Source organism: Phasianus colchicus, unplaced genomic scaffold (assembly GCF_987193195.1).
Source record: "Phasianus colchicus unplaced genomic scaffold, bPhaCol1.hap1.1 HAP1_SCAFFOLD_53, whole genome shotgun sequence".
Taxonomy (NCBI): Eukaryota; Metazoa; Chordata; class Aves; order Galliformes; family Phasianidae; genus Phasianus; species Phasianus colchicus.
In genome coordinates, this window is record NW_028325230.1 from 136,638 (window position 1) to 158,032 (window position 21,395).

A 21,395-nucleotide genomic window follows, 5' to 3' on the forward strand; every position below is an offset into this window, starting at 1 on the left:
TCTCACCCTATATGACTACATGACCCACATGACTATGAGCTACTTTATGGCTCCTTTTGTATACCAGAGGCTTCCTCCCGCTTTGAGAATGGATTTGGCCTAGGTGAGGCTAAGACGTGTATTACAGTGTTAGGTGAGGGAGCTGTAGAGCTAGGGACAAAATAACGTGGCATGACGCACGTGAAATGATTTGCCTTAGGGCATTTCATCATTGATGACAGTCCAAAAAGCCCACCAAACAATCTCTCCTCCTCAAAATTAAGACACTTGCACTTATGCCTTTGCAGGACAGATCTTTCCAGGTACAATCCCTTCCTGGTTTTGTGCAATTATCATCAGCCTCTGTTTTCAAAAGACAGGTGCCTGTGACAGATAGGTGAATATCTCCAGGTACCAAACTGAAACAATAGAAGCTAGGCACTTAATAAAAAGTAATCCCTCACAAAGCCCACCTAAATTGTTCAGTATCTAAATATTTTACAAATCTGGGTCATGGATCCCTAAGTTCATTTGGGGAGATGCCTATGTGGTCACCCTCACAGCGGTATGTGTCCCTTTTTAAAGCCGGTGGGGCAGGAAGCCTCCTCTGCATCTCCCAGCATCTCTGGCCTTTGGTTATTACTAAAAGGTTTCTCTTTAGCTCCTGTTTCATCTTCCATCATCACAAAACAGCTGCTGTAAGGTCTTCTGCCCATTTGGCCTCTGACTAATCACACCTATCCTGATGTCTGATAGAGAGACCTCTTTGCGGTCTAATGGGAGCAGTGAGGGATTCAACAAAGGACCTTCCTTCCACTTTTAGAAAGAACTTTCATCAAAACGTAACTAAGCTAAGAAAACAGCTAGAGAACTGCTTACCATCTCCTTCAATCACGACTGCAGTGGAAACAAAACAGCTGAAGAGGAAGTAGAAACAACAAAGTTTTCAAGCAATGATTTTATTGACGGTAATTTCTCAAATGTATCTCAATAGCTTTCCTGTTTTATTTAAACTGAAATAAAAGGAGAAGGATGGCAAGTCTGATTTGGGTTTCCAATTGAATCTTGCGTCATCTAATTACAAATGGCTTCATGATATTAAAAATGAAAATATTTCTCTACATCTGCTCCACCCTCTACAAATATGGCTTTGTTTTGCTGCTTCCCTAATCCTGAACATCTGAGCATTGGAAATCCAGCAATGAAGAGTCACATATGCATTTTTAGTAAACATCCAGCTGAACATCTGTACATCCACTCAACACACAACTCTTCCCTGGTGTATGTTCTTGCTCTATCCTGACTGCAATACTGTTGCTAATCATGTCATGGCATTTATTGTCTGCAGGGATGCCAGCATACTTCAATCACCTGCCCTTCATCGCTGACAAATTTAGGATCCACCTGCAAATTTGCAGAACTCCCAAATGTAATCCTCCTTTATTTATCCAAGCAGAGATGTGTACACAACACCTTGCACCTGGCTTCCAAAGAATAAAGGTCTATCCATTATGGTGCTGGACTGCACAGTCAAGGGAGTCTGGAGGGAAACGGTACAACTACATATACCTCTTCTTTAAATGCTAGGTGCTGTCCTCTGACAAATTTAGTCTTTGTTAGTCTTCAGCAACCGGATGAAAGAGCTGCTTGATGCAGCTTATCTTAACACACAGTCATCTTAGAACTGCAGCTGTAAGGAAGACCACGCCATTCAAAAGCTTTGTGTTAAACCACTACTCCTGAGTGGCAAGTCGTCTTTATGTTCTTGGGGAAAACTGGGTGTCATTAGCTGCTCTCATTTAAACATCTGTAAAAGCTTGAAACAGCTCAACATAAGCAACACTAAGCTTGAAGAGCAACTAGATTCTGATTAGCCCAGCTATCCTGAAAATAAGAATTACAACTATTGTTTTGTACTTTTAGATCACTAAAATAACATTCCTTTTACTGTCTTTAACATTTCAACCCAAAAGTTACAAAAAAAATGCACTGAAGTGATTCTGATACGTTATTAATGACAAAGACTACATTTTCAGCACCACTGCATCTTGTGAAGAAAGTACATGCTACAGGATATTTTCACAACAAAAGGACTAGACTGCTTATCTTTATAACTTAAATGGAAGATAAAGAAGTAAATCTTGTACAGAGACTTGAAATATGAACTGTCACCTAAACTGCTTTAGAGATACTTACGTGGCAAGTAACTGGAAGCCATAGAAACATTATAATGCCCACTAGCACTACGTTTGTCACAGAACTTTACTGCCTTTCCATATATCCTGCTTCTCACTTGGTGACATTTTCTTCTGCAAGGACCTCGCAATGCTTCCTGGGACATCTCCTGATTTTAGCTCCGCAGGCAGAGGTCTTTTCTCAGTGGAAGATCAGGCACATCAAGGTTGAAAATGGGATTAGGAGATGCATTTGCTGATCACTGCTGCACACTTTTCTAACCCTTTCATGGAAGCTGATCAGCGATATTCCAGGTAAGTACGTTAACCTTTACACTTGTGAAAGACAACGTGTCAGCTGATGCTTACCTCCACGTGCCACTGTTTGCCCATAGCATTCACCACACGTCCTTCAACTGGTCTTCTGTGTGCTCCACAGATGGGGACGCCCATTTTGTCACGGCAGGTAAACCATGTAATTATTCTCCTTTCGGTTCGTGAGCATCAGCAGTGAATTCCTTCCTGTTCAAAAATTCATTAATTGAGAGCATGAATAGAACAATTTCAACTTCAGAGCTTCCGTAGAGATCATTTAATTTTTAGCACTTGTTTCAGTAACAGGATTTATACTATAATAATGTCTTTAGCAGCATCAAATACGACAGTTCAATATGATTATTTTTTTAAACAAGCTTGATTGATTCTGAGAAAAGCCTGCTAAGTAGGATGCATCAAATCTCTATGAAAATAGCTACGGAGCTTGTCTCAAACAGGTTAGAAAGCTGTAGTCATGCCTGGCTTACATTCTGGCTCTCTTAGCACAGGTTTCTTTTAGATTTACTTAAATGTAATTGAAGGAAAGAAAAATGCACTCCTCTGCATTTTCCCCGTGATATCAAACATCAGAGAAAGAAAAATATAAGCTGACAATACCGCTGACACAACACTACCGGTTGTTCTTCAAATCAGCCTCTGCCATGATAATGAAATGATAGCTTCCTTTGTACTAAAAAGCAAACAACTAGTGACGTGTGTTATATCCTACAATGCCCCCTCATCCATGCATCACTGGGGGATGTAAAAACATGCAGCTATGTATTCTGCAGCTGCAGAAGCTGATGAAACGAGATGAAGGAAATCTGAAAAGAAAAACACACTTTGTGCAACTCAACTAAAAGCAAAGAACATAGGCAAGATAATGACTGAAGCAGCTGAAGACAACCAATTTTCTGCCCTTTGTATTAGAAAAATAATGTCAATCATTTTGCTGCTATAAGCAAGTTTGCACTCAGATTTCCTATTTCCTATGGTACCACCCTGTGCTGCAAATTGCAGACTTTCATCCCGCCCCACTCCCATGTTTACCCTCAGCCTCTTCAGAAATTTAGATTGGAAGCTGGATGGCAAAACGGGCCCTAACTCTCTACATAACCACGTGTATTGCATTAAAAGCATGAAATCAATGGCTACACAGTTTACTTAAAAAAAAAAAAACAAACCATGAAGGATCCCACTGAAATGAGCGCATTTATTAGTGAAAAAGGTGATAAACTGGACTCAAATTGGGGAACCCATGTTGGGAAAATAAAAACCTATTTAAAAATGACAAAACTTCTGCATCTGATTTGTTTTTAAGTGTCTACCACAGTGTATCCTACTCATCCTGAAACATCACCAGGTACAACACACACTTGACAGGAAATCCGGTGTCGAAGTAGACAAGTAGTTAATATTTTATGCACACATTTTAAGATATCCACTCTCAGTTTTGTGATGCATTCTTAGACCTTTTTCTCATAAAAGACACTTTGGTTACTCCATCTCAGCAGGAAAGCCTTAGGAACCATAACCATCCCTCCCAACTGTCATTCCATTTTCATCATTACCAGTGATAGAAGGAAGGGTGAAGACCCACCTGCCGTCATTCTTGACGAATCCAACTCCTGCCAATACTTGTTGGCAGATATCACAGCAGAAGCACTTCCAGTGGTTGTTCACAGCTTTAGTAATGCAACCAATAATGAACTCACCTGTAGGAAACATAGTAACAGGATGTAAAATGCCATGCTACACAAAGTTAAAAGAAGCCTGCAACTGAATCGCTAGAATTACATCACCATTTTTGCCTTGCTCCTCTTCTAGAAAAGGACACTTTTCAACTGTTATTCACACAGTGTTGGCTTCTACTCCACTAGGCCTAGAATCAAGGCTTGAAAGAGCTCCATACTCAAAGCACAACAGAACTGAGTTTGGATGGCCCTGACCCTCCTGCGAGAAAACTCCTGCAGTCAAAGTACAGTAGAATACAAAGACACACAGAGATACAGCAGGAGAATGCACTTGCTAAACAGCAAATCCAACACGCACACCAATTTCTGATCTACCACAGAGTCCTGTGCTGGGAGGCACTGAGGAAGTGAGAAAACTACCATTTCATATTCTCTGCTGCACAGCCATGCCAAACACTCACGCTGTTCTCTGCACGCACGCTGCAGCCAAGGCCCTGAGCAGCGCAAACGCTGCCTGCAATACGTCGGGAGCTCCGCCTCCTGCTGCTGCCAAAGGCTGACACCCGGCTCTGAAGAGCCTACAGATCAAACAGCTGCCAAAGAGAAGCGATCAGGCAGATAACAGGTATGAAGAAAACGAAGTCTAACATGCAAGTCTGTGGCATTCCCCTGAAGTCATAGCTTTCCAAGAATAAAATGCGATGGTCTCTAGAAGTGTCGGGAAAGCTTGAGGCATCGCTGCTGACTGCAGCCCTGCTGATTTCGGCTACTCTCACCACATTCAAGAACTGGAAAAGCCCACTTTCAGGCAGGATTCATGGAGTGCTGCAGCCCAGAAGGGTTTTTTCTCTCAATGAAAAGCCTTCACATTAAGCTTACCTGACATCGAAGTCACTAACTATTCTGTGAAATGTGGTATTCTTGAACCCACAAGCCTTTCTCCCCTGTGCACAGGGCCCTGAAATTTTCAGCTGTTCGAGGGACAATATTTGAAAGCAGCTCCGTGGTTGTGTGTCCTACAGGTTCGTCACTGGCAGAAACAAAACACACAACAACAGGGTTGGTGTCCTTTGACAGCTCCGCTGCCAGAGAGAGGTGGCCCTTCTGCAGCTCTGACAAGCTTTGCTGGCATTCTTCAAATCTCCTCTCAAAAGAATTGGCCAGTTCTTGAACTTTAGCTCTGACCCCAAATTGCTCTACTTTCACTTCACCATCTGAAAACAAATCCGAGATTTCCTTAGCTCTAGTCACTGCAGCCAGAGATCAGCAGCTTTTGTTCTGTATAATCTCCAGGGTAAAACAAAGCCAAACAAACTACAGAAGATACTGAAAAGAACTGTAAAAACCACTCAACCGACTAACCAGCATCACCTGTAGCTGTCCAAATTAAAACACTGTTTGATGTTTCAGAGGGCACTAAGTTCATTTCTTTAGCGATGACATGCTTTGCACACACCTCAAGAACTTGGTCCCTTCTCATAAGGATCCTGTAACACTTCTTCTGTGTATGGAAGAGGACCCTGAGCTCTCCAACACCGCGTTCCTTCCACTGAGCAGCATCTCTGGCCCAACTGTAAAATTTCGCCCTCTCTTTGAAGGGAATTCCTTCATCTTCTTCTCCAGACTACCTCCACCTAAAACACAGCACAGTAACGCGTGATTTCCCCAGAAGTTGTTGTCACCAACAACACTGTTACAATTCTGACATCATAATCCAAAATTATTCGATGTTTTCCTTTCTTCAGTGGCTTTGTACCCACAGCTCTATACTCATCATGCACTGAAGTGACCAAACAGCCCTGCCTTCTCAAAAGGAGAGAGCCCAACAGATTTCAGCCTTTGAAATTCATTTTTAAGCTATCAAGTGTGCCGGCATATTTCCCAGTGAAATTTCAGGTCTGCTGAATGATGTGCTGAGTGATAACCCAGCACTGTTAGCATTCCAGGTGTTCCCCTTATGAAGGCTGCTAAGTAACTTAATACTGGCATTTGATCAGAATAAGAATCAACTGAAAATAATAAATGGAGGCCTCACAGCTGCGTATCCTCCTCACTTTATATGTGCACATTACTGCCTTTTAACATCCTTCAATTAACACATCTTCCACAGTTAAAGAAAAGCTTGAAAGAACTGGAGAAACATGTGACAGACAAGCATTTCTGAAGGAGAAAGAGAGCAGGCAAGGCAAGAAAGAAAACAACAGACGTCGTAATATGATTAACGGATGAGGAAAGGCAGACAAGATATTGCAGAAAGAGGAAGACAACATTTTGCAGACTTCATCAGATTAACTGTTCCAATTAAAGGACACTACATACTGTTTTTTTGTGCTCCATCAGTCTTGCTTAGTCATTATACTAACCTGCAATTAAGTTCTATTCTTTACAGGAAGCCAAACTAGAAGACTACAGTCATTGCAAGCTTCTCCTCTTATTAGGCATACTAAGGTTAAACACGAAATCCAGACATGAACAACTGAGTTAAGCCTTACAAAGCTACATCAGGCTTCTTCAAGCAAGTTGTTCTACTTCCTAAAAAGCTGTATCACCACCTCCTGGTAAACTCTCTGACACGCGAGCAGTTTCTGTGGATTCTGCTTCTCCGCTGCTGGCAGCTGACTGCACAAATACTGTTGCTGTTGCTTCACTGGTTGATGGAGTATGTAATTCTTCCTTACTTGTAGAGACTGAGTCAGTACGATTAATAAAACAGTAAGCAAATAAGCCGTAAGAGCCTAAGATACAAACTTCAAACTACATTAAGTCTGGACACTAAGAATAATGACTCCCTCCAAAAAAGCCACATTTCCCCTCTCCCCTCCCTCCCTTCCAGAAATTGATAAATTTCTTCATTTATTTACAACAGCAGTACAGTAAAAACATGATAGTAAGTTCTCAGTCTCCAACTTTCCTATAGTGCTACTAATGTTTCAGAACAGCTAACTAACAGGGATTAAGGGAAGTGAACAACTGGGGAAAAACAAAAAAACAAACAAGAATTGTTGTTGGAAGGTTTCAGACATTCTTCATCACTCTTAAAACACACACAGCTTTGACTCAACAAGAGACTGAAGTACCTTTGAAGCAGTACGATTCCAAAACAAGCACCATTTCCCTTGGAAACTGCTCTGAAATCACTTAACTCTTACATACCTGCTAGGAGGAATTCTACTAGCCAAAGCTGTTTCTACTTTAGGAGGCAAAGCTGTTTCCTTTCTCTCCCGGAGAAACTTAAGTTCTTAGTAGTACCATAGTTCCAGTGCCAGAACAGACTTGAGACACAGTCAAACAAGCCAAGTAGTTTCTAATCTGCCGGACGCTTTATTTCTCACTAAGTGAAAATAGTCTAAGGATAATACTGCAAATTTATTGCCTAAACTTTCGTAAAGACTTGACTCGTACTTTTTCTTTGAGTTTTTACTTCTTTCTGAGAGCCTTCTGGACTGGCATCCTCCGCACTGCTACTAAAGGCACAGACAGACGTAGAAGGGACCTGTGGAGTTTCTCCGTTAGCCTTCTGCTCAGAAGATTTAGTTTCCCAAGCAGTAACACATTCACGTTTGACTAGGGGGCCTGCTGCAAAGCACAAAAGTTAGTGGAAAACAGCTGATAAGACAGCTAAATACTGTGATCATTTTTGGCACATACGTTATAAAGTAACCTAACGATATTCAGAACATCTTAAATGTAGAGCTTTTGAAATAACATCATTATGTAAAAAGACACTCATTCAGGATAACCAAGGAACTGTAAATCCATCACACTTGGGTTTTCTGCTGCTATCAAAGAACCTCCATGCAATAATGAAGACTTCAATCTTGCAACTGCCACTACAAAAACTAGCTTCCTTTGACATTTACTTATATTTCTGGAAGCTCAATACGTGCCACCTTTTGTTAGTACACAGACACTCACAGCCTCAGAAAGAGTGACTGGCCAAATGGAAGATGACAGTTTTTCTCAATTTAAATATTGTAAACATATTGTAAATGTTGTCTGTTGGTTCTAGTAGCACTATACACTTTCCTTTTGAAATTCAAGTCTCAGACCAAGAACAGGTCAGCATTTTCATATTGTTACAAGAATTATTGATGGCCATACGCCAAACAAAATACAGCTACAGAGAAGAGCCATATGGGTATCATCTACAGAGGAAAAGCAAAACCAAGGACTGAAAAAGAAAGTAAGAAACAGAAAGCAGTCAGCAGCAGCGTGTGCTACCGATGAACTTTGAGCATTTGGAACTCCAGATGGTATTAACCAGAGACTGAATAGAGCTTATTTCACAACACTTCTGGGAAGTACAAGAAGAAAAACCACGACAAACAAAGGCTCAAGCGACAGATGTGAAGTTACTGGAAAGGAATGGAAGCAGACAAGAAGGATGCCTCCTAGTTGAAGGGATAATTCGAGTTGAAGCTTAAGCACAACTGCTGTTCTCGTAGGTTACCAGTCAGAGCGAGGCCTTGAACACAATAACTGCCAGCTTAACACAAAAAATGCACTGTCAGCACTTCACCCTGACATTTTAAACAACGCCTCGTTGTTTAAACAATATTAGCATCTCCTGGTTCTAGCAGTACCAAACTCCTTCCCTACAAAAAAAAGCAACACTAAGATCAACTCTGACGCCCCGGACAGATTCCAAAATCCTACCCGCAACTCCCTTTCTCACTACAGAGTTGCACTGAGTCCTGCATAAGGCACGCTTCTGTTCTTACGTGCAAAGAACTACAACTTCATATTTACTCAAGTTGAAAGTCTAGGATTTGAAGATTCACAGACGTGCATTAGAACTGAAAGAAACAACATACTATTAAGACAGAAGAAGTAATACACAATGACCAGCATTAACAAGTGACTGACTAATGAGCTGCACACTTGAATAAATTACTGGTTCAATTAACACTCACCTTTCTCCAGGATTTTAAACGAGAAGTTGGAGGGCCCACCCTGTGCCGAAGGAGCCGGCTGGGATGCCTCGCTCTCCCAAGGTTTCTGAGCAGCACTACAGCTTTTGGGGGGTTCAGCTACTCCCGCTTTTTCCTGCTCTGCTTTCCGAGATGCTGAAGTTCCTTCATCGCTCTTTCTTGGACGATTCAAGCTGAATCCAAAGAGGGAGCCGGGGGCTGAAGTATTCCCAAACGGGAATGTCTCTTTGTTACTGAAAACGCTCCTGACAGATTCAGATCTAAATACAAACTTCGGAGCAGAAACCTCCGTTTTTGCTGGCGTTTCAGAGGTGCTTGATACCTCTAAAGCTTCTACGGTGGCATCAGAAGCATCACTACCATGGCCGAGGTCGCTTCTCACCCTGGTAGCTTCCTCCAGCACAGCTACAGCGTTGTTACCACAAGGAGATGCTTTGGCTGCATTCGTACGAGAAACATGAGATGTTACCAACGTGCCTTTCTCACGGGTGTGCTCACTCTTGTCCCTGTCTGCTGTTTCTTCAGACTGGAGTGTAACTCCACTACTTGAAGGCAGTTCGTTTTTGTCTTTTTCATCCATGTTTGTCAAGTCAGTTGTACACTCTTTGGATGGATCATCTTTCTTAGCGGTATTTTTACTGGACTCCTGTATACCAAATTTAAATCCACCGAGAGGCATCCACATTGAAAAATTACATCCTTCCTCTGCAGGCTTTGCTTCACCATCTGCAAGATTCTGAGAGGTACATGCTGGTGTTTTCCCTTCAAGTTTCAAGGAAAATTCTTGTAGAGATACTTCTGAATTAGTTTTGCTTGTATTCTGGCAAGTAACACATTTTGGGGCAGTGGGTTCATTTCTTACTAAACAGATGTCACAGTTCCACTGGCCTTCCTTTTTAGCAAAGGCAGATCCCAATTTGTCCTGTGCGACACTAACACTGGATTCTAGAGGTTTTAAAACCACACGTTTTGTGAAATAGCCTGGTTCAGGCAGTGGTGGATTTGTGCTTGCCTGTGGAAGGCTGTAGTTGTAGCGATCACCACCACCACGAGGCAAAATGATTCCAGCAGATGGAGCATCAAAATGCAAAGGTGCGCCATACGTGTCTTGAGGAAACACAGCAGCGCAAGTGTTTCGCAGAGGTGGCGTGCGGATTGCTTGTTGATGAGTGTATCTACGCTGCTGAGGTGCAAGTCCATCCATGCCACAGACAGGTGCCTAAAGAAAAAGCACCGTTACTTCCTTGTGGAAAAGGAGGAAAAGGGATTAGGGTGCTAAAGCCCATGCAACACGCACTCTTAATAGCAAGGCGTACCGTAAAATTACATTTCAACTCTAATCAGTTTAAACTAAAATCATACGTTCAAAACTTGAGTGGTATCTGAAAACACAGACTGGGGAGAAGCGTAAGCTGAATAGACTCATTTTTCTTTAGTATTTAAAAAGAAAAAAAAAAAAAAAAATCAAGCCCCCATACTATTTTGGGGAAAAGAACATTGCAGACAACGAGCAGAGGACATATGTTAGCAGGTTAAAAACATGCTTTGCTGGCTGTTTCTCCCAAACCCAATATCCCAAAGCTTAGCTGATTACGGAACTTTCTGCCTGTCTCCAGCAGACCTCAAGTTTAGTAAACGCTCTCTCGGGAACCGCAGTTATATCCTGCTACACACAGAATCAAAACCAGTTGTTTTCAACACATCAGTAGAAATGGCTTGAGCAGATTCGTATGTCCTCACCTTTGTTGGTGCTACACTGGTTGCAGCAGTTCTTTGAAGAGACTGTGAGTTACAAGCAGGTGACTGGCTACAGTGAACAGATGGGCCAGAGGTAGCAACTGAAAAGGAACACCAAGAAAAGAGTTTATATCCAGTTTTTGTGATTACTGACTTGAGTGAACTTTCCCAAGGGACCAGTTTTACTCATTCATCTCAGAACACTGCAGAAACATTTTAAGAAGTCTTACTCCGTTTAGCTAAGTGTTCAATTAAAAATTCAGCATCAACTTACCCCTTAAAGGAGCTTCATGAAGATTTTGTGCTCTCCGATAACCATCTGACACTGTACCTGTTTCATAGCTTCCAGCAGGCCAGCAGTGAGATGATACATTTACACTGGAACTATTACGTTTCATTTCCCATATTTCATTCTATTAAAGACAGTGTTTCAATTAAGAGCATGTAAACGTATTACATCGGTATTTGGAGGAAACCTAAGGAATGATCCCTACGCTCCTCTGCTATTTTAAAGCATGTTCAAGGTCTGAGACACACACAAAAAAAAGATGAGTTAAGTGCTGCAATAATCTATGATCTTCCTATGCTTTACGAAACTGAGACTGTTCCCTGAAGCTAGAAATAAACCCAGAACAAAGTAGCTAAGCTGAAGAAAGCACAACTTTCTGCACGCACAATCCTCAGGATTACTTCCCATATCTGAGTACCAAATCAGAGTTTGTAGGCAACAAAGTTTTACTCTTGAACTCAGTTTAAGCAGGTGTTTATAGCAGTTCTCTTCACTGAGTTAAGAGGTAGCCTGGTAAGTGAAGTTCAATGCTTGGGTCACAAAGTACTTACCAGAACAAAAAGATCAACTGTTCTGCATCGAATATAGTGACTCAAGTTGTTTACCGTTAAAGCTTCCACTTGCTGACCCATATCGTGGGCTCACTCAGGAAACTCCAGTGGAGTGGATCTTCTGAAGAGAGAGAGAGAGAGATCCTTCCCCACTTGTAGTCAGCTCTTAAATGGGTCTAGGAGAGGTGGAGCCAGGCTCCACCCCTTCCTGCAGCACAGGTGAATTGCTTTCACCTGTGCTCCCAGGGCTGACTCATTGCTCACCTCAGGTGATTAATCAGAGGTTCAGGCCTTGACTCAGCAGTTCCCATACAGTAATCAAATAGGAGGAGGTACTAAGGCAGTTCAGTATCTTCCAATCAGAGTTTTAAAACTCAGAAGTTCAACAGAAAGATACTACCAAATCTCAGTAGTAGCAGTACAATGACAAAAACAAAAAAACAAAAAAAATAAAACCAACCACAACCCATCAACACACAAAGCCAACTGAAACAAAAAACAAACCAACCAGCTAACAATTCATATGTAAGCCTGTGACATACAACCCCTCTTACTCTCATCTTTGAATAATCCATCAGTACCTGGGTGTCCACACTATTGAAATGTCTGAAGAGAGGATACGCAGGTTCGGGAATACTTCTGTGCTTTTTGATAGTTCTCAAGCTAAGCAAAATTTTCTTCCAGTAGTAGACGCTTCTTCCAATATATTCTTTCTGGTCGTGGGAGTTAAGGCTAACGCCCTGTTGAAGAAAGAGAAATTCAAACTATCGCAGAATATTTAAATAGAGTGTTATTCATACTTATTCTTCTCTGATGCAGTTGAGAGTAGTGAGGTAAGAGTATTTGACTAGAGCAACTGCCTTGCATGACATCCCATCAAAATTAGTAGCAGCAGTTCTCAATACTACATTCTCATCTGATTTTATTTAGTCTATTAAGTTTGCAAAATTAGAGAAAAACAGATGATACTTATTTACAGATAATCTTAACGTACTGTTTTTTGCAGACTTCTTGCCCAATGTATAATTAAGGCAGGCTGAAGGCCGTGTTTCTCCAGGGCTCACACAGTACTTACTCCGTGCTGTACAAGAAGCTTCAGTTTGGTTGCCGAGTCTGGTCTGAATATCAAAAGAAATATTCCTCAATTAGTATTCCCTCTTTTTCATCTGTTCACACGTCATTTGTTTGATGAACATAACAAGCAGCTTCAGTCCTAAGCTAGCTCTTCTTTACAAATGCACTGTCAGAAATGTAAAGCCCATTTTTATAAAGTTCTTCAGCATCTCACACCCCTACAGCAAAAAACATTTAACATTTAAAGGACGTCAAACAAAAGGAACTAGTTTTACGCAACCTATGGGAATCAATTCAGAAGCCATCTAGAAGGTTGGTTCCAATATTTCCAAACTGAAGAAGCCTTACTTTGTTTTTTTCTGCATAAGAGCACAAACAGCATCCCACCAGGATCTTTGCTTCTCAGTACAGAACTGTTTGCACAGCAGCAATGGTAAGAACAGAGGTTGATGTGTGCCACGCTGAGTATTAAACTTCTCTTGCAGTTCTAAGTTGCTAGTGAACACCATCCCGAGTAAAAAAACCTGTTTTGGTGAAAACAAACAAACAGAAGGTATTAGGTAGCAAAAAACAGGCATTTAAATGCATTTAAGAACTTAGGAAGCTTGCTTACTTCAAGGTCCAACAGGCAAATGGACTCAGGAGCATCTGTTTCCAGTCTCGATGTCTCTTGGGGCAAGTGAAAGAGTTGTTGTAATGATCTGCGCAGCGGGAATAACACTGACATGGAATTCCACTGCAAGCCAAGCCATGCAAGGTGCTGGAGACTACCACTGTGCATCCAAACAGCACCTATGCAAAAACAAGGGTTGCAAGAAGCGTCCTCGTTAGGAAAGGTATCATTCTACTCCTGTTACACTCAAATTCAAAGCCAGACTTCATCATCAAGTTAAGCCTAAAAAATGGGAAGATATCATTAGTTCACAATTCATCCTGGAATTATTTCATTTTTATGCCTGTCACCTGTGTTCATAGATTACACATAAATAATGTGGGCCTTCCTATCAGCACTCACCAGCATACAAGCACTTTCCAGCTTCAATTGGAAATGAGTCAGAGCAGACCAGAAGACAACAGTGTGGAAGCAGGAAGTATGTGAGAAATTCTTCAGAACCTGGCATGATGATACTGCCCCTCAGCTACAGCTGAAAGTGAAACTTCTTGCAAAGCACCCTCTGATTAGGGCAACCACAAGCAGCTATTACAGATACTTGTCTTTTGTTGCAGATGAAGCACTTGTAGAAGAACCTCTAATACAGAGTCATGCTTACGTTGAGTTTAAGTAGCATCTCTTACCAATATTGTATTTACTCAGTTCTCCCTGCTCTGGTGCTTGGGGACTGACATCTCCCATATCATCTGTGCTGAGAAAAGACCTCTCTTTAGAAGCTCCACTCCCAAACAGGCTTTCAAACAATGTAAATAAACCACTTCTGTTTGCAAGCTTCCACAATCTCTTTCAAGAAGTCTTCCTTGCCGTGGCTTAAGTTCAGCAACATATGACCTAGAAAAACGTAATGTCACATAAGAACACTCAACTTAAACAAGGACTACAATATTTGATGCAGTGGGCTGTTCCTGCTGCTTTAGGCTGGGAATCTAGATTTCCCCTTATGATATTTACAAATCAAATTTACAAATACAAATTTCTAACTTACACTCTCCCTATAATTAAGTCACCCTTTTAGCATATGGGCTGACAGCAGTCCCAAGGCATTTTCAAATCCAGTTCTCCAGAATTACTGTGTATTTTTATTATAATGACACTGCAATTGTCTTCAAAATAAGTAGCTGTCAGTCTCATCTATTCAGGAACAATTCAGCCTGATGCCTGGTGTTTTCTTTGTTTTCATCTAGAGCCCACAGGATAGTGAAGACTGAAAACAACTACCTCGGCTTCACCAAAAAAATTTTTAAAAAAATGCACCAAACCAAACCTGTTGGAACAAAGAAGGGAACAAAAGTGACAGGAAAGGAGCAATATTTTCTTTTATACTTGGGACTAGCAATGCTTACAAATAGTATATTAGTAGGCAGAAACCAGCAGACTAGGAGACACTGAAAGTTAAATTCTATCTTAATGTCCTGGAAATAAAAAGAAAAAGCCCATTACGTGTCAGGATCAAACCGCTCTTTTGTATTTCATACGTAGCCAAAATACAGAACGTTTGATAGCATGTTCCAAGACGCCAAGTGTGCTCTTTAACAAGCCATTAGCTCTGACATTAACTGCTCATAAAATGGAACTACGGAACATTTATAATTCTTAGTTTTTATTACCAGACTGGCTTTTTCGGTCACAGGCCAACATTTCCAGCGCATCTTGCCCAGCACGATCTCCTCTTATTAGTTTTGACTTTGGTTTAGGAATCTGGCAAAGAAAGAAAAGAATTGCTACAGCTTCTTCTCAACAAAAAACAACTCACCCTCATTTAGTCTTAAAAGTTAGGAAACAAGCTTGTTTCTTTCCTGAAAAGGACACAAGGTGAGTAACTGAACAATTGCAAATAGCTGTAAGAGCGCACAAGAGAAAGCGATGTTTTGAACGCAAGCACTTGTGCAAAAGGGAAAGCTGATTTTATTCCATAAAGCAAAGAATTAAGCTTGATCAAGCTCTGCTGCTTACACAATTAGTATGTGAGAGCTACTCAGGTCATTCCCCTCCCCCCCATACCACTAACCTTAATATTAGTTATTTTAGCTGCACTACAGAGAAGGGAATAGTCTACAGGAAACACACTCATTAGCCCTTAAGAGTCATTTTACTTCTGACAAGTGAAACAGATGAGATTTTCTTCACAGTACTTGAAATCTTTTAAACAAGTATGGAAGGGTAAGATTTGGCCAGGAGACAGCCTTAAAAACAGTAGTTAGTTTTTGGAATGCAGGCGTTCAGTGCGCGTACAGTGAGAGCATCCAAGAACTGCAACAATTACAGGCACAAACTGAACAGTGACTTACGTGGAAACTTTTCAGACAACACAATGCTGCGAGTTCACATGCATCTCTCCATTGTGCCTCGTTGTTCTGGGCCGTTTTCAGCAGGAAAGTGCCAGCGTGCATGTAGAAGTGTCCTTTCATTTCAAGGAAGGTACGAGACAGCTCATCAGGTCCATTCGCACACAGCTTCACAGAGTGAAGCACACGATCAAAACTGGAACATAGAAAAGATTCATTTTCAACCAAGTCCTGGTCTCCCAGGATTTATACTAGACCCCTATCACTGAGTCTTCTCTGAGGCCTTTAGCTCAGACACAGCTTGCGGATCAAGCCTAGCAACATTTGCTCTTTGCAGTTAGTACAGAGGAACTCCTCTTCCATCCATAAAACAGCTACTCACTGAAAATGATGCCTGCTAGAAGTTCGGTGACCCAGAAAAATATTCAATTTTTTCCTTTTTTTTTCTTCTTTTTTTAAATAAGCAAAACAGTTAAAAGAGTACCTTTCAAGGGCCCCTCTGCTTTCTCGAACATCTCTAGAAGCAAGCGTCATTTTAACCAAGCTAGAATAGGCCAGCAGATGATCCTTCTTGACAGCTCTCCAATTTTTTTTTTTTTTTAATCAGCCTCCAAGTCTCGTACTGATTCAAGATATTCCTAAAGAATAAAGTTCATCACAGAATGAGGAACCGCCATCCTTCTATGAAGGCAAGAGTTTCTCCAGAACATCTTGCTACATAATCCAGTTTCCCAGGTGAGATGTTAACGTATTCTTCAGCAGCAAAATTCCAGGAACTATTTGCCTCAGCAATTCCCTCCCTGATGGAGCTGCTGTATCTAACTTAGTACCTCAGCTAGAAACTAAACAACTCTTTAAGGCTTAAGAAAATCCTAAATAAATCATTGTTTCCGCAGACATTACATTTAAAGGAGTTAAGCCACTTGAGAATTAGCTGCCATTGTAACGATACTAAGAGAATAACACCGGTTTCAAGGACATGGGAGATTATGACAGGATCAAAACATGATTAAATACCTCAAATGTCTTTACGACGCACAAACACCACTCCAAGCTGGAGTCTACAGGTATTTTCCTCTCCGCCTCCTGACAATGAAGCACAGCATCTCTTAATCTATTATTTGAACGGTAGAGAGCAACCAGTCTGATGTTAAGGTAGGGATCGTCTGGTCTCGCATAGAGCTCGGTTTGAGTCATATCAAAGAGCTGATTCCAGCCATCTTCGCCTTTACGCTCCAGTAACTGCTCCTATCACATACGAAGGCAACACGTTAAAATTTCATTCTCTACGAGAGCCTCTTCAGCAACTACGTTACCTGACTGTTTTCTCATTGCCATTACAGACTACATTACTCAAACTGCTCTGGAAAGCTGGTAGGTGCTACAGAGAGTTTGACAAACATTTTAGAAGTGAGGGAAAAAAAAAAAACAAAACCAAAACCCAAAGCTTTAGAGTTTGCATCTTGTAGATGCTAAGTTAGATGCTAAGTTAAGACTGTCAAACCATCTGGTTCAAAGATGCCACACGTCAATACAGAACAGCTTGTCTAAAAAAATAAAATAAAATAACATAACCACACAAAAAATCCCAAAGCACAAGCCTCTCAAGACTTCAATTTCATTGCAGTTGTGCTCCAGAAAACTAACACCTGTACAAAAGTGAGATTGTATGACTGAAAGCATTTACACAGTATTAGGGAATAACAGCATCTCCTACACTTGACAGTTTTCAACTCAAATTAAAAAAAACTAGAAAGCAGTGTAGTCATATAATAGAGACAATACTTAACCTATCTAATCTTGACCTCTTGGATAATATTACTACCATGGTTTTCCCATCGCTTGACGCAACTGAAGTTTCTTCTAGGCACAGAACAGAGATCAGAAGCTGGAATTTACCTTCAATCTGTAAGCAGCAGGATTCCCAGGGAAGAGCCTGGCAGCTTTCTCAACCCAGTACTCTGCTCTTCCATCAGCGATGTCGTTACTGCATAGTAACTCTGCAATCTTCAGTACAAGATCTTTCTGCATTGGATTCAGCTCCACAGAACGCTGGTTTTCCCCATGCATACACATAAGAAAAAAGGTTACTAGTAACTTGATCTTGCAGTCCACGTAGAACAAGAAAGAAAACATGTCAAACATGTCCCCCATTAAACAGACCCAGCAAGTCAAATTAGAACTATCAATAAATACTTTCTCACTGCTTTAAGAAAAGCCTCCCTTTTGAAAGGCCACCATTGGTTTGTAACACCCAGACAACTGCTGGAATTCAGAACACCGTAAGAGAAACAATGTCAAAACCAGCTCCTCTACCACCCGCTGCTGCTCTACTCAGACAGCCAGACCAGGGGTATCTCTAGCCTAACCTAATACGGAGGCTTCCGGAAAACAGAATTAAGTCACAAAGACTGATGGCACTCAGTCACTGTGCTGGCAACAAGACTTTTGTGTGTATCCTCTCCCTCCCCGGTGCCCGAATAATGAAACACAGACTGTGAAGTTCACATTTATATGCTTACCTAATCGGAACTGTATTTGCCCCGTTCCCTCTACCTCTGAGGAAACAAACAAACAAAAAGCCCACCGCTAACAAGAAAACAAACAATGCAACTGAAAAACACTCTCAGTCCAGTCTTTCAGTAGCAGCCGGATTACTGCTGTCACCATAATCCCTACTGCAGAATTCTACAGGGCTCACATATTCTTAGTCCAAAGGGCAGCGGGAAGAAGACTATCAGAGCAGGAAGCACAAAGATCAAGTCCATTTACAAAGGAATAAAGCAGGACATCAGGGAGGTGAGTGAGGTGCTTACCTTGTAACACCCAAAAGCTTTTTCCGTGTTATCCTGAGCCTCGTAGATCTGTGAGCTTTGGGATCTCTCTCTCGGACACTGAGATAAATAGATGTATATCTACAGAGTAAATAAAGAAAGAAAAACCAGAAGGATCAGTATTCCTCAGTATTACAAGTCCCCCCACACCTTGCAGCTAACGTGGGACTTTAATCTGTCACACAGGACAGTTAGCTGTATTTAGTTCAAGGGGCTTGATCTAGATCTTCAAGTAAGGCACAACATTATTGCTACACGTACAGATGTTGCATATTTGCCTGCAAGCACTGGCCTTCATTAAATAAAGCAGTAGCTCACAGAAACTGTAGGAAGGACGTAACACGATGGCATACAAGACATTTCTACCGGATGGGTTTTTACAGCACCACGCAACTACCCATGCTTTAAGTTGCTGTTTTAGGAAGATTTAAATGGCACCACATTCTCCCATTTGCTGCTACCTTAAAACAGCATGACAACGGTCTTCATTTCTCCACTCTACTTCATTTAGCTTTCCCATCACACTTTAAAGAACAGAACAACATACGTAACGTTTATTACCTCTTAGCAAGTTCGTATTCTTTTATCTCAAAGTACAGCTTAGCAAAAAAGAATCCTTTTAACGATCTCTGAAGAAAAAAAAACAAAAGGTACATTTTAAATATACAGTACTTTTGAAGTAATTGAGTAGGGAGACCCTTCTTTCCAGGGGTGCATAATACTTCCAAAGGTGTCTTCACAGCTATCAGCTCCAGTTCACTCCTTGTAGTCTGGGCTTTGTTTTTGAAAGACACAGGAGTAAGAAAATAACATTTCTTCCCAGTAACTGGCAAAGGCTACCAAAGCGAAACTGAGGTTAGTAGCAAAGCAAGTCCTCACACTTGTTACTTTTCACAAGCACACTTCCGACTAAAGAGAGGAGAATGGGGTCAGCTACATACAAGCTGTTTCTCTTGCAACCTATCTACGTTGCAGAAGAAAACAAATGCCACAAATCAAGCTCCTCCTGTCCATGCTTCTGTCACCTTCCTCTCTCGCCTGCCCCGCCTCCTCGTAAACGGGGCTGGAAAGGAACTTCAAAAGAAACGCCGGCAGCCTCGCACAACCCTCCTCTCCAAAATCAACGCAACAGGAAGACCAGCAGCTACTTCCATCACCGACCGCGCTCCACAGCCAGTCGTTCCAGAGAGCAGGGGATCACCCGGCTGCCCAGCCACCAACGCAGGCAGCAGAGCTATTTCCCCCCGCCTCTCCCTCTCTTCCTGCCGGCGTTTCACAACGCCGTCGCACCCACGGCAACAGCAGCCGCACAGCGGCCAAACGAGCCCAAAGCCGAACGGCACGCGTTCCCTATTCCGGCTCCTCGAGAGAGGGAAGGCCGGAAGCCCGGGGACCGTGCCCACGGAACGGGAGGGAGCCGAACTCCGCCCCGCCGCCGGGCTCCTTCCGAAGCCGCCGAGGGCTCAGCGGCTTTCCGAGGCGCGCAGCTGCGGCGAACCGCGTTTCCGAAGAGGCGACTCCGCGCCCGCCCGCCGGCAGCCTCCCTCGGCTTCGACTCCCCGCCGGAGGAGCCCGCCCTCGGGCCCGGCACCCGCGGGAGGGGCGGAGGGACGGGGCGGGCGGGGAGCGGCCCCCACCGCGGCCCGGGGAAGGCCGAGGGAGCGCCGCCGGCGGCGCCGGCCGGGCCGCAGCACTCACCGCTCTGGGAGAGGAGGCGGCGGCCTGCACGGAGGCGACGTACCGCTCCACCTCGGGCCTCGTGCGCCGTGCCATGGCCGGGAGAGGGAGCGAGCGAGAGGGAGCGAGCGAGAGGGAGCGAGCGAGAGGGAACGGCGGAAGGCCGGCGCTCGCGCGCCACTAAGGGAGCTCCCCGCCGCACGCGGCGGAACGCCCTCCCTGCCGACCGCGGCGACGTGCGACGTCACAGCGCGGGGCGGGGCGGCGCATGCGCGGCACCGAGCGGCCGGTTCGCGCTTCGCGCGGCGGCGCTTTGAGCCGCGGGACGTCGGGCCGCTCGGCGCGGGCTGCCGGGCGCCGCGAGGGGCTGCGCGCGCCGCCGGTCCCGTCCTCGGCCGGCCTGCCCTCGCGCGTCTTACGGAGCTCGGCGCGGTGAGGCGTACCGAGCCGCTCTCCTCACCCGTAGCGACGCGCCGCGGAGAGCGGAAGCGTCGTTTCTGCGTCGGGTATTGGAAAGGGCGGTTGATCTGAAGAAGCGCGCTGTGGCGCATCCTTAGAAACAGCTGATGTGAAAAGTAGAAGTTCCGTGCGCACCTTAGTAACGTGTTTTAGAAACGCAGTTACCGAGTTAACGTGAGAAATCCTTTCTCACAAAGCTGCGGTAGGCTCTAGATGTCCTAAGCGATGTGGGTGTAGTGTTCTGAACCGGGAAACCCGCTGTGAGGTGGTTCGTTAGGCCAGCAGAAGTGAAACACATTGAACACGCTTTCAAGGAGCCAGGGCCTTTGCACGAAGCAGAGCTGTCCCACTCTGTGGGAACCTCAGGGTGCCGCAGGCGGGCTCCAAGACACTCCCCTCTGTCCTCCTTCCCAGCTTATCTCTGTGCGAGGACAGAGGGATGACCAGAACAGTGACCAGTGTAAAGGGCACAAATGCTAGGGGTAATTAAACAACTAAGAGCTTATGTTTCTGTGCTATCTTGGCGCCTGCCTGTCACGTCCCAACTCCTCACGGAGTGAGACAGTCCGGCCTTGTGTAGAGGCCCTGGCTTCTCTGATGTTTGCTACATCTGTTTTTCTCTTGCTGGCAGTTTCTTATCTAACAGAACAACTCTACAGTATGTTTTCTAATCCCTAACACGCTATACTCGCATTGTTTGGACCATTTAACAACTATTCAGTT

General features: G+C 43.3%; 1 protein-coding gene across 14 annotated transcripts; it reads right to left on the bottom strand.

Annotated features, from left to right (window-relative positions):
- Positions 1 to 4,095: 4,095 nt before the first annotated feature.
- LOC149911884 (uncharacterized) lies at positions 4,096 to 20,426 on the bottom strand. Of its 14 annotated transcripts, none has more exons than XM_090133113.1 (19): positions 20,235 to 20,426; positions 19,098 to 19,165; positions 18,519 to 18,617; positions 17,602 to 17,754; positions 16,720 to 16,950; positions 16,187 to 16,340; positions 15,706 to 15,898; positions 15,025 to 15,115; positions 14,041 to 14,248; positions 13,358 to 13,536; positions 13,093 to 13,268; positions 12,665 to 12,788; positions 11,671 to 12,410; positions 11,105 to 11,243; positions 10,834 to 10,931; positions 9,076 to 10,312; positions 7,565 to 7,738; positions 5,619 to 5,796; positions 4,096 to 4,183 (listed from the first exon to the last, which is right to left on the bottom strand). In XM_090133113.1, the coding sequence occupies exons 13-18, from the start codon at positions 11,749 to 11,751 to the stop codon at positions 5,639 to 5,641; spliced, it is 1,887 nt and encodes a 628-aa protein (XP_089989239.1). In that variant the 5' UTR covers positions 11,752 to 12,410; positions 12,665 to 12,788; positions 13,093 to 13,268; positions 13,358 to 13,536; positions 14,041 to 14,248; positions 15,025 to 15,115; positions 15,706 to 15,898; positions 16,187 to 16,340; positions 16,720 to 16,950; positions 17,602 to 17,754; positions 18,519 to 18,617; positions 19,098 to 19,165; positions 20,235 to 20,426; the 3' UTR covers positions 4,096 to 4,183; positions 5,619 to 5,638. The 14 variants fall into 14 exon arrangements, 12 of the variants coding, with proteins under 12 accessions (XP_089989239.1, XP_089989240.1, XP_089989233.1 ...); XR_016462735.1 differs by having other exon boundaries at positions 4,169 to 4,183; positions 5,042 to 5,796; XR_016462734.1 differs by lacking the exon at positions 4,096 to 4,183 and adding an exon at positions 4,191 to 4,755 and having other exon boundaries at positions 5,042 to 5,796.
- Positions 20,427 to 21,395: the final 969 nt, after the last annotated feature.

Excerpts from the sequence above, each read along its gene's own strand:
- LOC149911884 (XM_090133113.1), bottom strand. The coding sequence starts at position 11,751 with ATGGGTCAGCAAGTGGAAGCTTTAACGGTAAACAACTTGAGTCACTAT. Across the intron at positions 11,244-11,670 it reads CAGTTGATCTTTTTGTTCTG|AATGAAATATGGGAAATGAA; the intron begins GTAAGTACTTTG and ends TGTCTTTAATAG. Across the intron at positions 5,797-7,564 it reads AGTAAAAACTCAAAGAAAAA|GTGGAGGTAGTCTGGAGAAG; the intron begins GTACGAGTCAAG and ends GCTGTGTTTTAG.